The sequence below is a fragment of the Lutra lutra genome, chromosome 17 (assembly GCF_902655055.1).
Source record: "Lutra lutra chromosome 17, mLutLut1.2, whole genome shotgun sequence".
In the NCBI taxonomy this organism is placed as follows: domain Eukaryota; kingdom Metazoa; phylum Chordata; class Mammalia; order Carnivora; family Mustelidae; genus Lutra; species Lutra lutra.
The window spans coordinates 32,453,975-32,471,346 of record NC_062294.1 but is presented as its reverse complement, the minus strand read 5'-3'; the positions used below and the strand labels follow the sequence as shown (position 1 = coordinate 32,471,346).

General features: G+C 37.1%; 1 protein-coding gene across 12 annotated transcripts in view; it reads left to right on the top strand.

Moving 5' to 3' along the window:
• Positions 1-17,372, top strand: part of CYLD (CYLD lysine 63 deubiquitinase) — a 69,985-nt gene that overhangs the window by 45,573 nt on the left and 7,040 nt on the right. For 11 of the 12 annotated variants that reach the window (XM_047710625.1, XM_047710634.1, XM_047710627.1 and 8 more), the window contains 9 exons: positions 2,414-2,793; positions 3,658-3,823; positions 5,225-5,366; positions 6,611-6,733; positions 8,893-8,984; positions 9,903-9,969; positions 14,906-15,038; positions 15,951-16,059; positions 17,133-17,251. In XM_047710625.1, coding sequence (XP_047566581.1) covers positions 2,414-2,793; positions 3,658-3,823; positions 5,225-5,366; positions 6,611-6,733; positions 8,893-8,984; positions 9,903-9,969; positions 14,906-15,038; positions 15,951-16,059; positions 17,133-17,251 — 1,331 coding nt within the window. The remainder of the gene's footprint in view (positions 1-2,413; positions 2,794-3,657; positions 3,824-5,224; positions 5,367-6,610; positions 6,734-8,892; positions 8,985-9,902; positions 9,970-14,905; positions 15,039-15,950; positions 16,060-17,132; positions 17,252-17,372) is intronic. The other variant, XM_047710631.1, reaches the window with a different exon arrangement.

The window sequence follows — 17,372 nt, the reverse complement described above, 5'->3', positions numbered from 1 at the left end:
CAGGGTGAAAGATGATGGTGGCTTAAATTAGGGAGACAATAGGGGGAAGAGAAAAGGATGAATTTGAAATATATTTTAGAGATAGAGCCAAATGCTTTATGGATTTGGGTTTTGGGCTTGAGGGTTTGAGGGTTTGAGAAAGAGGAGAATAACTTTTAAAATTCCCATGTTAAGGGGCACCTGGGTGGCTCAGTCAATTAAGTAAATCTTTGGCTCAGGTCCTGATCCTGGGGTCCTGGGACGGAGCCCCATGTTGGTCTCCCTGTTCCATGGGGAGCCTGCTTGTCCGTCTCCCTCTGCCTGCTGCTCACCCTGCTTGTTCGTTCTCTCTCTGCCAAATAAATAAAACCTAAAAAAAATTCCTGTGTTAAATATCATTACTGAAGAATCTTAAATGGGTGAGGTATATAGAATACTAAGGTACGAAGTACAGTGAACACCCATGTAGTCGCTACTACTTTAAGAAAAAAACCATTCTCGCTACCTTTGAAATTCCCTTGGTGCTTTTCCTAGAACCCTTCCCTTCCTACTCTCCTCTGAGCTTCTGTCATGTCTAATTTAGTGTTTATCATTCTCTTGGTTTTCATGATAGCCTTATAAGTTTGTATATCTAAACAGCATACCGTTAGTTGTGCATGTTTCTGAGCTTCTGATAAAGGAATCAGACTGTACGTATGCTGTAATTTCCCCTCAATACTACGTTCCAAAGAGTCACCGCAGGAGTGGTATATGATTATATAGTTTATTTGTTTTCATCACTGTGTAGCGTTTAATTCCATTTCATTCATTGCTGTGAAATGTCTAAATATATAGCACAGTGTATGTCTGTAGTCAACCACCGATGGACATTTGAATTGTCTTTATTTTCTTGCTATTATTGACAGCTCCACTATTGTTAACAGCTCTGCTGTTAACATTCTTACATGTGTCAAGACTGTATACCTAGAAATGGATTCACTGGGACATGTCATATGCACATCTTTCCTTTACTAGATTGTGCCACACCGTTCCCAGGGTAGTTGTACCAGTTTACGCTCCCATCAGCATTGTGTGAAGGTATCATTTGCTCTTCATCCTGATCAATAGTTAATGTTCTAAGACCTTGAACTTTTGAAATCATATCTCACATTGCTTTTGACTTTTTTTTTCTTATCTACTTACTGTTCAGGGCAAGAATCTTTTCACTGATGTGTTGGCAATTTGGGTATCTTCTTCTGATTTGCCTTTCAAGCCCTTTGTCCATTTTTTTCCTAGGTTTGTTTTGTTTTGGGTTTTTTTTTTTTTCTTGGTCTTTTTTGTATTGATTTATAGTCTTTTGTCCAATTTTAATCCTTTGTCAGAAATATGTATTATAAGTATTTTCTCCTTGTTCAGCTCATATTCTCACTCTTGTTATGTTGCCTTTTAATGAATAAGCTCAATTTGAATGTCCTATTTGTCAGTCTCTTCCTTTATGGCTTATATATTTATGTTCAAGAAATTTCTCTCTGCCCTAAATCATAAAGAACATTTTTCTAAATGGTCTTCCAGAAGCTTAGAGTCTTGCCTTTTGCATTTGTCTTTAAACTACCTGGAAGTGATTTTTGTGTAGATCAGGCAGTACAAATTCAATTTAATTTTTTTTAAAGTTCTGATAACTGATGATCTCAGTATTGTTTATTGAGAAGTTCATTCCCTGAGGTCCACCTCTGATCTGTAGTGGCCGCTTGGTATCTGTATTATTTATCTTAAGGAAATAGCTTTTAGCTTTGGTTCTCTTTTTGTATGTTTGTTTTCTCTTAAATTATTTCCTGCTTTTGTAAATTTATCTGGTTTTGATTCTCTTTACTGTATGTTTGTCTTCTCTTTCATTAATTTCTGTTTTGTGTTTATTCTTTCCTCTTGACTGGTTTTTCGGAAGTTAATCTGTTCCTCTAACTTCCTAAATTCTGAGTTCATTAATATCCTTTTTTTCCTAAAATAAACTATGAAGTCTATAAATTTCCTTTGTAAGTACTAATTTAGCTGTGTTCCACAAGCATTTGTTGCTTCTTTCTTTATTTTAAAAATTTACATAATCATTTCTTTTTTGGTCCTTTAGTTATTTAGAAGTGTCTTTCTAAATTTTTTGTTATTTTTTGGTACTGTTTTCTAACTTAATTATATTATGGATGAAGAGTAAAACCTATTTAATACCAGTCAATAATGATTTTTTTGGTTTGAGCAATTAGGTGCCGTTTACTGAGGTAGAAATATCTGGAGGTGGGAGGAAAATCTAGAACACTGTTTGGAGAGATAAAGTATGTAATGCTTACAAGAATCCTTTTAGAGTCAAAATGGGCAGTTGGACTGGATGTGTGCATTAATTTTCAGAGATGTGGGCATATTTAATATTCTTGAATGCATTTCTCTAAATAAGAATAATTTTTTATAGTTGCTGAGGACCCTGCAAAATCGCTTACAGAGATATCTCCAGACTTTGGACACGCTTCACCACCACTGCAGCCTCCTTCTATGAACTCATTATCCACCGAGAACAGATTTCACTCTTTACCATTCAGTCTGACAAAGATGCCCAATACCAATGGAAGTATTGGCCATAGTCCACTCTCACTGTCAGTTCAGTCCGTGATGGGAGAGCTAAACAATGCACCTGTCCAGGAGAGTCCACCCTTGGCCATGACTTCTGGGAACTCTCATGGTCTGGAAGTGGGCTCTCTGGCTGAAGTTAAAGAGAATCCTCCTTTCTATGGGGTAATCCGTTGGATTGGTCAGCCGCCAGGACTCAACGAAGTGCTAGCTGGACTGGAACTGGTAATTTCATTTGACTTAAAAATTGCAATTCTTTCTGTCTGGAGTTTTGTGTAGTTTTCTCCCTATGATGCTTTTTTGTCAAAATGTTTTGTCCAAAAAGGCGTCACGAGAGAAAACTTTTATTACCGTGTCGCCCGACTTCTTTCCCACCCATGAAGCATCCGACCCACTTGTTACTGATGTTAGTTGATCTGCGTTCAAGTAATGAAAACAGATTTGTAGACTAATGTGTTTAGGCTCATTACATTAAACAGAATACAGTAAGGAAAGCAAGTCTGCTCTCAGCTCTCCTTTTCTTCCTCAGTCTCCCTCCCCCAGTCAGTTCTTATATATCATCGGTTTTAAGATTAATTGCCATTTTTAGAGATTTTTTTGAGATCTTTATAGAGGGAAAGATCTTCCCTTTGGAGATTAGGAAAGCGTTTGGCCTTTCATGATCTGGAAGGGATAATTTGAGTACACTTAACTTTGATTTATAAAATATATTTCTTAAAAAATTTGTTTGCATGCTAGTGAATGCTACTTTTGGGGAGGGGAAAGTTGTTAAAATAAATCACCTCTGCTCCTTAGTTTCCGTAGTTGTGGAAATGGTTAGTCAGTTAACGAGGGGAGGTTTAAGCACACATTCTGGAAGGAAATACATCGAGGACTTCACACTGGATTAAGGAATTCGTTTCTGAAATGATGAGCTGTGGGCCGAAGCACTGGTTAGTCGGTCCCTTTTTCCTGATGGAGTTCTCAGGATAGGCGTGATGGGGGAATTCTGAGAAAGGCTGAGCCAGAAACACATCTTAGCAGCCTTTCTTCCTTGTGTGCTCTGTTGTAAGGTGCAGAATAATACATACTGAAACGTTTCTTTTTCAGGAAGATGAATGTGCGGGCTGTACGGATGGAACCTTCAGGGGCACTCGGTACTTCACCTGTGCCCTGAAGAAGGCGCTGTTTGTTAAATTAAAGAGCTGCAGGCCCGACTCTAGGTTCGCGTCTCTGCAGCCAGTCTCCAATCAGATCGAGCGCTGTAACTCTCTAGGTATTCCAATGCCTTTCCTTTACCTACCAGTCTGGGGTGACCCTGCTTCTGATCTCAGGCCATTTGGCTGTAGGGGGTAGTGACAGCGTTTAAATATATTTCTTGCCCGTGTTCATCAGGCATGTAAATCAGTAAAAATTGCTACTTGGTGTGTAAGAAGGTTACAGTTGTCCCAAGAGGGGAATTTTGAAAAGAAAGTATCAGGAATAAAATGAGATTTGGAAGGTGAAAAATAGTGGGACTTATTTTCTTCCTCCTGTTTGTCGCCAGCATTTAAAAAAATGTTTTAAAAATATTTTATTATTTATGTATTTATTATTATGTATTATTTATATATTTATTATTTATGTATTTATTTATGTATTTATTATTTATGTATTTATTTTTTTATTATTTATGTATTTATTTGACAGACAGAGGGAGAGAGCACAAGCAGGGGCAGTGGCAGGCAGAGGGAGAGGGAGAAGCAGGCTCGCAGCTGAGCAGGGACCCTAATGCCGTACTCGATCCCAGGAGCCTGGGATCATGATCTGAGCCGAAGGCAGATGCTTAACTGACTGAGCCACCCAGGCACCCTGGTCGCCAGCATTTAATTTTTAAAAACACAGAAGTAGAAATTGAAATGTGACCTCTCTTGAAGTATTAAGTAGACGAATAAGTATCGCTTACCAAGGAGTCAGCATTATTATGTGAAGTAGTTTTAGATTGATTGATAGAGGACAGATCTCCTCATCATTCTTAACAGGTGACAGTTTCCTGATGCTGTCCCTCTCCAGTTTTGGATAATAGTTGTGAAGCATCTTGACAGTTAAGCAACTATCAGTAGGAAAGCCATGTTTATGAAAAACATTTTTCATTACAGTTGAAGTAGTACTGTGAAATTTTTTTTTATAATTTTTTTTAAAGATTTTATTTATTTGACAGAAAGCGATCACAAGTAGGCAGAGAGGCAGGCAGGGGGTGGGGAAGCAGTTTCCCTCCTAGGACCCTGAGACCATGACCTGAGCCGAAGGCAGAGGCATTAACCCACTGAGCCACCCAGGCGCCCCAGTACTGTGAAATTTTTTTGTTTTCTTTTTTGACTTGAGGATGTAATATCTCAGACAAATTATAAAATATTTGGGGAACAAAATATTTTACTTGGCATTTACTTTTTATACAGTACTTAATATTTTAAAGTGTTTTTTAAGTGGTGGAGGAAGTGAGGTTGAAATGGACAATAGCATTTTTGCAAGCCAAGCTGAAGAACAATGAACCCAAACCTACCTTTTACTTAATTTTAAGTCATGAAACAAATTTTGCCTCTGAATACAAAAATGTATTTTAGGATGAAGAGCTATATGGGAGTACCTATTGGAAGAGTTAAAAGGGTACTTTCCATTTTCATTTTTATGTTTACAGCATTTGGAGGCTACTTGAGTGAAGTAGTGGAAGAAAATACCCCACCCAAAATGGAAAAAGAAGGTTTAGAGATAATGATTGGAAAGAAGAAGGGTATCCAGGGTCATTACAATTCTTGTTACTTAGACTCAACCTTATTCTGGTAAGTTTCAAATGAATGCAATAGGGGTATCGTTCATGGGCACAGAGACGCATGAAAGCCGCGTAGTTGTTCCATGTGCATGAAAGAAACTGCTACCTGCCTTTGAGTAAAGAAACCAGGTGGCTGGGGAACAGGAAAGAAAGGGAGATTGACACTTCGTAATACCCTTTAGAAGCTATGGAACATGCTCTTGTGCTCTTATCCAAAAAACTACTATGAAAGTAATGCCGTGAGTGAGGAGGTGGTGGTGGGGGGGGGCGGGGGACAGATATCCCGACGGTGTCTGGGAAATCATGTGACTGAAGAGGATTAAGAGAATTTATTTTTGAGAACTATTTTCAGTAGAAGCACAGTTGCCCTCATATATGTAGTTTATTCCAAAGTTGAATGACTTAATGTGGCAGAAAGTTTTATACTGAGATCGAACCAAGTTCGCGGCCAGTTAAGTTGAGTGTAACTGACCAGCTCCATACAGCCGCAGTTGTAAGAGTTAGAAAGTCAGTGGGGTGTTAACATTTTAAAAGTGGAGAGAAGAATTAACGTGGTGGGCCATTCTTTTTGGCAGAATACTTAACATCTCTGAGGTGTGTGGACAAAAACAAGCCCAACAGAATTGATACAAGACTTTTTAGATTTCCTGAGAAAAATTTGTATTAGCCAAATTTCCTTTTTCTTTGATCTCAGCAAGTCACTGCTGTTAGTCACTCAAGTGATTTTTGGCACAAGTGATTTTGGCATTTAAAAGAAACTTCTATCTCTGCAGAGGGCTGTGTGGGGAGAGAAGTACGATATCTGGAGTGGGTTATATATTACGTGTGTGTATGCCTTGGGAAGTAGTTTCAAACTTCCTCCTCTGTTATCTTGGGCTCAGATGCGTAGGACCCTTTTCAAAACCTTTTACAAAAAAGTTCTCTTAATATACTTGAGGCATGTTTTTACCCTTTAACACTGTCAATCTATAGTTTGTTTTCTCAGTATTGGTATTTTTAACTTAGAAGGATCTCTAGACCCTGATTATTAAATGATGGGAACCTTAATGGTGTCTCTGGTACCTGTATTAACGGAAAGCACTAATTTGTGAGTTCCTTGCTCTCCAGACTTTGCGTGCTTTCTCTTCACATTCTTTTTAGTCTCTGTTTCCCAGGAAGTATGGTTTTAGTATCTGTTTAGTATCTTTTTAGTATTCTGTTTAGTATCTGTAATACGTGTATGGCATGAGGAAAAATATTCCTTTTATTTTACAGCTTGTTTGCTTTTAGTTCTGTTCTGGACACTGTGTTACTTAGACCTAAAGAAAAGAATGATGTAGAATATTATAGTGAAACTCAGGAGCTACTGAGGACAGAAATTGTTAATCCTCTGAGAATGTAAGTAGAAGATCTATAGTTATTTTGCCTTTAGATGGTGTCCTATTTGCTGTTTTTTGGTATAGTAATTAATTTATACCTGCTTTCATTTTTAATTAATGGGTGCAGATTTGTTCTCTTGATGAGGTATGATGATTGACCCTTTGCTGCCTTTACTTTTTAACATTTACTGCCTTTACTTATTTAATTTCTTAAATCTGGTTAAGGTGTAGCACATAGTGTATGCCATAAAGTGGCAAAACCAATTTGGTAGAGAATAGTCATTTTAGTAACTGCAGTAGGTTTAGAAAAGCTGATACAAAGTACGTGGTACTCTTATCTTCTGTTATAGCTGATTCTAGCAGTTACCTTAACAGTGATCGTGTTCTCTGGTCCAACTGGCCTAGTCTGGCTTCATAATTTTATCTGGAAAAAAAAAAAAGGAGCAAAGAAAAATTTTAATTTGCAGAGTAGCTAGTATTTAGTATTCTTGTATTAGCAAAAGATGCGATGTATTTTACTAACACATTTCTTAGTTACAGGAATATATTTAGGCCTCCCTGCACATCCCGTAAAATTGTGTTTGGTTATTTCTTAGTTTATGAATTATAAATATGTCTTTCTTTAGTCACAGGAAGCAATTTGTGATGGTACAAGCCCAAGTGACGAGACATCTAGTAAAGACACTTCGTAAATGGTAGTAGTGACGTGTGATAATGTCACATTATAAAATTTAAACTATGAAGTGTTAGGGCCCTAGACTATAAAGGATACCTATTCACTTGGGAATATAGGGAACAAACTATCTAATTTAAAGTCCATATTAATTTAAATCTTGGGACCCTTTTCTTATTTAACAATTAAAATTTAAAAATAGTTTGATCTAAGATTTTGAGACAAAATGCAGAAGATTGAATAATAAAGGGCATCCAGAGTGGCGTGTTGTATAACATGGCTAAGAAAGTAAATTATTAGCGAATAAATCTGCCTCCTTATATCTTTTCTTTACATTCTGTAATGATGAAAATGACTCTTTTTTTTTTTTTTTTGAAAATGACTCTTGTTTTCACCCTTTAAGATGATTATGAGTCTTGATTTCGGCACCAGTTATTTTGTGAGGAAAAATTTTAAGTTTACTGTCCATTCCGTCTCCCAAGTAATTGATAATGGAACAAGACAGATCAAATCCAAAACTCTACACCATTTCCTTCTTTCCTTCCCAAACATCTTAAGTCCATTAACAGACATTATTTGGATGCTGTCATCCAGCCAGTTAAGAATCATGCTTAACCAGACTCTGTCACCCTGTCCACAGCAAGGACCTTGGCAGGTGCCTTGTTGTGATCAAGATTCCCTGTGTCTGCAGCATTCCTCTCTCTAATATAGCTGACTGGTTTCATTTGGTACCGAAGCCTCTGCTTTCTCTTTTCAAGCTCCTCAAAGGCAGAGACCCTGTTTTATCACCTTATTCATTTTTGTATTCCCAGTGGCTCACAGGTTAGATTACTGTGTGAAGTGGTGGATGCTCAGGGTACATTGGTTACAGAGAATTAGCGAGTGAATGAATTGTCAATATACAAAATGGATATTCGATCAGCTAGTTTTGACTTGCTCTTGTTAAACTTGTGCTGGCCTCTCAGCTTTCTTCCAAAGGCATTTTTAGCATTAGAATTTTGTCAGGGATCCCCGTGGAGTGTATTCCTGTATTCAGATAAAGATGAGAGACCATATCATGCACATGATGACCTCCTTGACCGCACATTTTCAATTTTCAGTTTCTTATCAAGGCCCTTTACCATCCCCTTTGGCGGCCTTTTCAGTGTCTGGTATTAAAAGGACTGTCTCTCAAAGTTTGATTTTTTTTAAGTAAATGCTTTAATTTCTTTAAGCAAATAGAATCAGAAGACCAGTCATCGTAATTTAAAAATGCTTTTTCTTAGATTAGTATATGACAGCTGCTAGTCAGACATGGTAATTTAGTCTGGGGTTATTCTGGTGCTAGATTTTTAATTTACAAACCTCAAGAAGCAGCCTATAACTGTGATTTTGAGAATAATTGTCTAGCCTAAGAGTTTATCTATGACATATTGAAATTATATAAGAACTGTGTGATTATCAAAATAGGTTATACTAGTTTAATATATATGCCAGTATTAATTAATTGTTTTTTACTAACATAGATACGGATATGTGTGTGCAACAAAGATTATGAAACTGAGGAAAATACTTGAAAAAGTTGAGGCTGCATCAGGATTTACCTCCGAAGAAAAAGGTGGCTCTTAATTTATAGGATATGCAATAAAAGTGACTTGAGAGCATATACTAAATTATTGGCAGAAATGTGTGTCTATGTGGTTTTGGGGATTTTATTTTAAACTAAAAATTCCTTTCTGTGTGATGTACAATTTTTTTAAAGTTCTTTTTTTAAAGTTTTTACTTAAGTTCCAATTAGTTAACATGCAGTGTAATATTAGTTTCTGTGTAATGGACAGTTTTGCCCCCTTTTTGTAAATGCTTTATCTCTTCTAAATGTGAGCGATGGATGGGAAAATGACCCCCTTTGAGAAGCTGTCTAGTTGTAGTACATTGAATTCATAAAAGTTTTTGTCTTTCCTTCCAGCAATGGTATTCGTCATTGTTTCCTTTTAGGGGTGAAGGGTTGTGTAGGGTTCATCCCTATTTTTCCAGTTAACTTTCCTTGTTACAAAGGGTGTTAACACAGCAAACTAAAATTAGGTTTATGGTCAGAGACCATGTTTTAATCTATTCTTCGCTAATGGATTTACTCAGAGATTCAGCTCCTGACTGTGAACATGTTAGCTGCATATTGTAACCAGCTATGATGTTTAGAGACTTGGTAGTCATTCAAATAACAGGAAAAAACAAGATTATATTTCCAGTTTTACTCTACTTAGCCCCCAGAAGAAATTAAAATTATTTCATTATACATGAATTATTATACCTTTTCATACACAGTAAAGTTTATAATAACAAAATTGGGCTGTCCTACTTTGTCATAACTATTAAATATCCTTTATAGTTTTCATTAGGGAGGAAAACTTAAGATATGCTTTTAATTGAAAAAGTATCAATTATGAAAGTGAATTTAGAATCAGAATATAATTATTATAAATAAAAATGGAATGATTTAAACATTTTGTCTGTGACTTTTTTTTTAATTTTCTCCTAGATCCTGAAGAATTCTTGAATATCCTGTTTCATCATATTTTAAGGGTAGAGCCATTGTTAAAAATAAGGTAACTTTTAAATTGTTACAGAAGCATTGGAAAATAGGCGATCTTCATTTTCTCTGCCGTCATTCCATAGACATGATTTCTTTAGTGATTATGTAATATTGTATTTGTTTAGGAATCTTAATATGCTAGGTTCCTACAATGCAAATTAATTTAACTATTTAATTATGTAATTAATTAATTTAATTACTGTCCTCCCCATAGTATCATACTTAACTGGAAGAGTGTATCCAGTGTAAATTTGTGCTTTTAATTTTAACCCTGGTAATCAATATTATTACAAATCATTTTCTTACAAAACTGTATATAAATATTTTTGTAATTTAATTAATGAAAGATTCTAAGGGAAATTAAGATTTTAAGTGAAGCTTATTCTAGGAGTGCATGTGTGGCTCAGTCAATTGGACGTCCGGTTCTTGATTTCAGCTCAGGGGATGCTCTCAGGGTTCTGGGATGGAGCCTGGGTGTCTGGCTCTGCACTCACTGGGGAAGTGGGGAGTCTGCCTGAGATTATCACCATCTGCGCCCCCCCACCACCCCTGCTCAGCTGACTCTCTCTCTCTCTCTAAAGTGGATAGATTAATCTTAAAAAAAAAAAAAAGAGGGAGAGAGAGAGAATCTTATTCTAGCCCAGTCAAATACCATGAGAATGCTGTTTTTGATGATCTGTCCCTCAGAGAATTAGTTTAGCCTCATATTAGCTCTCTTGTTCCCAGTTTTGTGGCTTAGCCTTTTTTTCCTCCTCCATCTTGAATGAAAGTCTCTAATCTAATGTACTGAAGTTGTTAGCGAGATAGTTTTTTCCTCCTCCATCTTGAATGAAAGTCTCTAATCTAATGTACTGAGGTTGTTAGCGAGATGGATGAATTTTCCATATGGTTTAACGTTCGCAGTCTAAATGCTGGACCGTTTTATACTTTAGCTTGGGTTCCTCTGTTGAAAATCTTGCTGATTTACTCTTTACTTCCTAAGAGCTGGTCACAGACAAATACTCTTACACGTCTTTGTGTTGTAAGTGATATTGTTTGATGCCAGTGGATAGGAGGAAGGGAAAGGAGGATAGTGCCACAATTACAGTTTGGTATTGTTTGGAAGTTTTAATTAATGAAAGAAGACATAATGCATAAACGTCAAGAATACGTATTTATTCTCTATCCAAAGATGGTAATAGCTATATGTACATTTAGAAAATCCTAGAGAATTGTTCAGAAACTACTGGAATTAACATAAGAATTTGTAATTTGACTGTGTAGACAATAATCATGGAGAAATCAATAGCATTTCTGTATACCTTCTAGCAAATATGAAAAAGGGATGCTTTCATACTTCATGGAAGTTTAAAATTCCAAGAAATAAATTTTATTGAGATGGGTTTTTTCAAAGACTTGCCCAGAGCTCAAAGGTGATTTGATTAAATAGTGAGAAAGATTGTGTTCCAGGTAGGAATAGTAAATTACTTAGAGATGTTATTTTTTTACAGAGTCATTTGTACCTAAACAGAATCTTAACTTTTTTTTTTTTTTGAACTCAGTAAAGTGATTTTTAGAGTTCTTTACAGGTTGAAATGGGTGAAAACACTGAAGTTTGAAAGTTTTTTTAAAAAAAGAGTTCTATTATAAGCTATAAGGCAAAGCAATAGACATTAAACAGTGTGATACTATATAAAAGTAGACCAATAGACCTGAATAGGAAGCTCAAAAATAGAATCTCAGTATAAGTCAGCTTTCAGACACAAATGTGGAAAGAAAGCTGTGTTTAATATATGATGTGGGAAATGTAACAGGCTATTTGGGAGAAAAAGTCATTTTTGTTTTCCTCTGGAAGAGTTAAATTTCAGATGATGAAAACAATTGTCTTCCCCCCACCCCCGTAGCCCAACACCCTTTGAGAATGTCATAGACTCTCAGTAATAACAAGGATGAAAACAGCTGCGAATCTCAGGGGGTGAGGAGGGCTGGATACATGTAGGAGTGCATCTCGGTGCTTGAAGGTCTTGACAGGTTTGGAGAGGCTCCTGGGAAGTTCCGCCACCCCTCAGAGGGGTCACTGCTCCCCTCCCCTTTCAGCGGCCTCTTTGTGTGGGGAGGCACTCGTTTAAAGAGTATAAGAAGATATAAAAAGATACTTTGGACATTAGCTTTTCTTTCCCAAGTGTCATTCTTTACCTGCACGAGCTTTCTTTCTGAGGGAGAGTCTGCTGATGTAACAACTAGGAAGAGGAGTACGGTAAACTCCAAAATAGTGGAACAGTCTGAGAGACTGCGCAGAAGTCTTACAGGACTGACGAGACGAAGGCTGTAGCTACCTGGGAGGATAAATGCGGATTTGATAACAAACGAAATCAAATAAACGAAAATAGAATTCCCAGCAATAGAGTTTAAAAGTGTCTATATCTGTATATATGCTTTCTGGCTGAGAGGGGGTGTGTCACTGGATGCAGTATGTACAGCTGAAGAGAGAACTGCTCGTTTGGAAGGTAGATCTGAGGAAAGTACCTGGAATGTAGCCCCAAGGGAAAGAAGTTGGAAAACAAGAGAGGGTAAGAGATGTGGAAGACAGATTCTAAATGCAGTTCTAGGAGACATTAGAGAGAATGGGGAAGAGGCAATATTTTGATAGATGATAGCTGAAAATTTTCCAGAATTTTTGGCAGACTTAAGTTCTAAAGAAGAAAGATGCACAGGATTCCTGAGCAGGAAGAACCAGGACTAAATCACCTAACTCAGACACTTACTACAGACAGTACTTTAGAAAGACAAAGCTGCATTTAGAACAAAGGAGTAGTCTCTAGAAACAATGAAGAATTAAGGTCAGAAATGTAGGTTAATTAAGCCTTCATATTCAAAAACCAATAACAGTAGTACTGGTAATGATGAATCCTGTGGGGTGTTGAAGAGAAGGTGAAACTGAAGTCATAGCCACTGGTAAGAGGATAGTACATGGAGGCAAAGAAAGAAAAATTCCAAGAAAAAAAATCAGCAACAAGAAGCAAAGGTGCAGGCAGTGTTACTGAATGCCTCTCAGTAGAACATGGCCTCCATGTTCTATCCCACAGTGCTAGATGGTGCAGAATCGGTAAAGAATTTTTAGTGGCTACCCGTGAAGGTCTGTGTCACGAAGGTAGACAGACCAATTAGCATACAGTCCCATGAATGTTTTTATCTCCTCCATAGATAATATGTTTTCTCTTAAGGTCAATGCAGCATTTGTACCCTTTTGCTTTTAGATTTTCCTAGTGGAAAACGGCAATCTAAATTGTAGTTTTGTACCATCCCACCAGCTTCGTTGTAATTCTTGTGTATGGCTTGCTAATTACTCCAGGGTTTTAGCCTTCTAAAAACGGTGGTAATGAGATTTAGGGGCTTGGTTTTTTTTTCCTCCCCCACATCCCAACCAGGCTCCTAATCTGTCTGCCTCGGTATTGCAAAGCTGTTGGTCATCTTCTCATTTCTGGCTCCCTTCTCTCGATGTCTGCCTCCTGGGTTCCCGTCAGCCACGATTCCTCTTCCCCCTCATCATTATTATTTCTAACTGTTGCAGCTTCTGACCTCTACCACTTTATGCTTTCTTAGTTTCCTGTCCTATTTTTTTTTTCCCTTTTACCTATTGCATTTTTTTTTTTTTTTTATGCTTCTGGCTTTCACAGAAGAATTCTGGTCTTTTACAGTCATCAACAACCAAGTAAAATATTGATCTAGCATAACCTTCAGGTTTTTTGGTTATCATTTGTTTTTATTTGTTGTGGGTTTTTGTGAATCTCCTGGCTTTGTTAACAAGTAAGTTTTGTTTATTTCAGGAGATAAGTTGCTTTGGAAAGCTGAGGGCTTCTGGAGGTTGGTCTCTGAACAGCTGTTCCATTATGAACACTATGTTCATAAATTTCTATAAAAATCTTGAAATCTAGCTGTAAATAGGTTGATTGTATACCCAGAAACTCTGCTGAAAAGGTAAATAGTAAAGATTATCAGTCCTTTTGGTAGAGTTAGTTTTTTAAAGATGAATGACAATCTGTAGTAAAGTAATTAGTTAGTTAGATAATTTAAGATTTTATTTATTTAAAGAGGAGAGAGAGCACATGTGCGAGCAGGGGAAGGGCCAGGGAGAGGGAGCGAGATCTCAAGCAGACTCCCCACTGAGTGCTGATCCGACCTGGAGCTTGATCTCTCAACCCTGAGACCATGACCCGGAGTCGAAATCAAGAGTTGGACTCCCAACAGACCGAGCCACCTCAGGCACCCCTGTTGTGAAATATTTAAAAGGACAATGTGAAAAAATTGGTAAGACTGTGATGGGCGTGTAGTAGGAGCTTCTTGGTATTTGTTGAATAAATGAGTGACGGTCTAAAGAGACAGCATGCTTTCCTGAAAAGAATAGTCAGTGGTTGATAGGACACCAGGTTTCTCCACCCAGCTCTGCTTTAAGTTGCTGGGAAGCAATGACTATTCCTTAATAGAACTCAGGGCCTTCATTTTAGAAGTGAAACATTGGGTCTGTCCCATTCAGAGACATAAGAATTTATTTTCCTGTTTCAAGCACTAAATGCTTTTTAGATTTTGAACAGTTCATCAATAGTTTAATGGGTTGTTGATTAAAAATACTTTTGAAATTTGGACAGTTAAGTTGAACCAAGCAATTTTAGCTTCTGGTTATTTTTGTTCAGACAGTGCTTCTCGCTGCAAATTTATTCCTTTATTTTCCTGCTGACCACTAAGGGGACTTTTGGATATGAAAACTAAGATAAGAACTCATTTTTGCGGTTTTATGCAATTTACATGTAATTAATTAATCTGTATTATTGTCTTTCACCTGTTGTTCTCATGACCTGGAGACACCATCAATGTCATAGGATTTTCTGTCCTCAAATACTGCTGGGACAGCTTCATGTTCTGATTGAAGCATTTTGTAGAGAAGTCATATGTTTCTTTCTGCATGTTTTTAGATCAGCAGGTCAAAAAGTACAAGATTGTTACTTCTATCAAATTTTTATGGAAAAAAATGAGAAAGTTGGAGTTCCTACAATTCAGCAATTATTAGAATGGTCTTTTATCAACAGTAACCTGAAATTTGCAGAGGTTAGTGATACTATATTTTATGGGATAGTGCTTAGTAATCTTGAAACTACTACTAGATTTAATAACTTAATTTTACCCCACTGAGAACTCAGTAACTATTAACAAAACACAAATTTAAAAAAAAAGTTCAGTGTTTCAGTTGTGTCCTTGTAGAAAATGTCTTAGAATTAAGATTGGACTTTCTAGATTTTTGGTGCCAAAGAAAATATAAAGTTAATTTGTAACTTGGAAAACTTTAAGTAGTTTTTGAGGGAAAAGAAGAATTGTGGTTTTTTTTTTAAACTGTCATTTTACCCAGTTTAACATTTTACCTAAGCATGTTAGCCAAACATCAAAAAAGAATGTTTACTTTTCCTTCAACAAGAGACAAAATAAATTCACTTATATTGGTTTGTTAGTGAACTAGTGATAGAAATTATTTTTCTTTTATTGTTTTCTGTGTCTTCATGATCTTAGTGGTACATGCTTGTGGTTTGTTTTTATTGAATTTATTTCTGAAAGAATGTTCTGGTAAGGCTTTTAACGGCTATAGTTATTTGTTGAAACAGAAGGAATGGTGTCCTTGGGTGACCACAGTTTCTTTATTATACTTGCCAAAACAATTTTTCTAAAATGTTTATTTTAAATATAAACCCACAGTGGAGTGTTACTCTAGAATGTCATCATATTGTTAGAGCCCCAGGGTTGTTGACCTGCCCGACCTCTGGGTGTCCATGGAATGGATCCTGGACCACTTGAGAACCTGTGGCTCAGTGGTGCTCTGGCCATCGCATTCATGTTTGGATCCCGTGTACAGGCCATCCGTGTAACGGCAGAACCACTACTTGGCATGATGACCAGGACTGCTTTGGTTTCATAGGGAAATTTTTTTTTAGCACTTCGATTCTAAAAATACGTTTATCTTGTTTTTAGGCACCATCATGTCTGATTATTCAGATGCCTCGATTTGGAAAAGATTTTAAACTGTTTAAAAAAATTTTTCCTTCTCTGGAGTTAAATATAACAGATTTACTTGAGGACAGTAAGTATAAGATTTTTTAGTTTGTTTTGTTTATTTTTTGCAAATAGGCCAGTCTCATTAATTATGAGTCAGAGTCTAACAGGTTGCGGTTCTTCTAAGAAGCAATTCAGTATCTGAAAAGCCTAGAAATACTAAGCTAGTACTTCCAGTTCTAGGTGTTCCAAGAAAATAATCAGAGATGCAAGTCAATATTCTATATGCAAATATATTTATTGTCACATGATGAAGAAATTAGGAACAAACTATTTGAGAGAAGAGTAGTTAAATGAATTATGGTGGTTATCTCTTGCTAACTGAAATTGTAGATGCTTACAGCTTTCTTCTTTATGTTTTTTTGATTCTTTGAATTTTCATCAGATGTTTTCACACAATTCATAATTATGATTTGTGTGAAAACATTCTAGAATACAGTGTTTTTAAAAAAACGGTCACTTGTCACTGTTTTTAGACAATTGAGCACCTGGGTGGCTCATTTGGTTAAGTGTCTGCCTTCAGCGCAGGTCATGATCCCAGGGTCCTGGGACTGAGCCCTAAGCCCCGAATCAGGCTCCCTGCTCAATGGGAAGCCTGTTTCTCCTTCTCCCTGTCTCTGTCCCTGCTCTCTCTCAGTTGTACTCTCTCTCTCTCTCTCAAATAAATCTTAAAAAACAAAACAAGACAAAACAAAAAACCAACTGTCACTTGATCATAGAAAATGTCTTTTAGGGGCGCCTGGGTGGCTCAGTGGATTAAGCCTCTGCTTTCGGCTCAGGTCATGATCCCAGGGTACTGGGATCGAGCCCCACATCGGGCTCTCTGCTCAGCGGGGAGCCTGCTTCCCCCTCTCTCTCTGCCTGCCTCTCTGCCTACTTGTGATCTCTCTCTATCAAATAAATAAATAAAATCTTTAAAAAAAATGTCTTTTAAAGATATCCCGAGTCCATGGAAATACAGCATAACATTTATGGGGACAGACAGGGGTGGACTTGTTGAGTCTAAGTCCTCAATGAAGCTTACCTTTACCTTTAATTTTTTTAATGGAAGAATGCATGTTTAAAGGCCCCGTAACCTCTCTCCCACCCCTGCCATTTCAGCCCCCAGGCAGTGCCGGATATGTGGGGGGCTCGCCATGTATGAGTGTAGAGAGTGTTACGACGACCCTGACATCTCCGCCGGAAACATCAAGCAGTTCTGTAAAACCTGCAACACTCAAGTAAGTTTGACGTCCCTGAATGGAGGTTCTCTCCTTAAATAGGAAGTTACTGGTAGTTGGAGACATTTCAGGTTTTGGAGAGTTTTCATGATTAACTTGAATTCATAATCAAGAGGTGTGG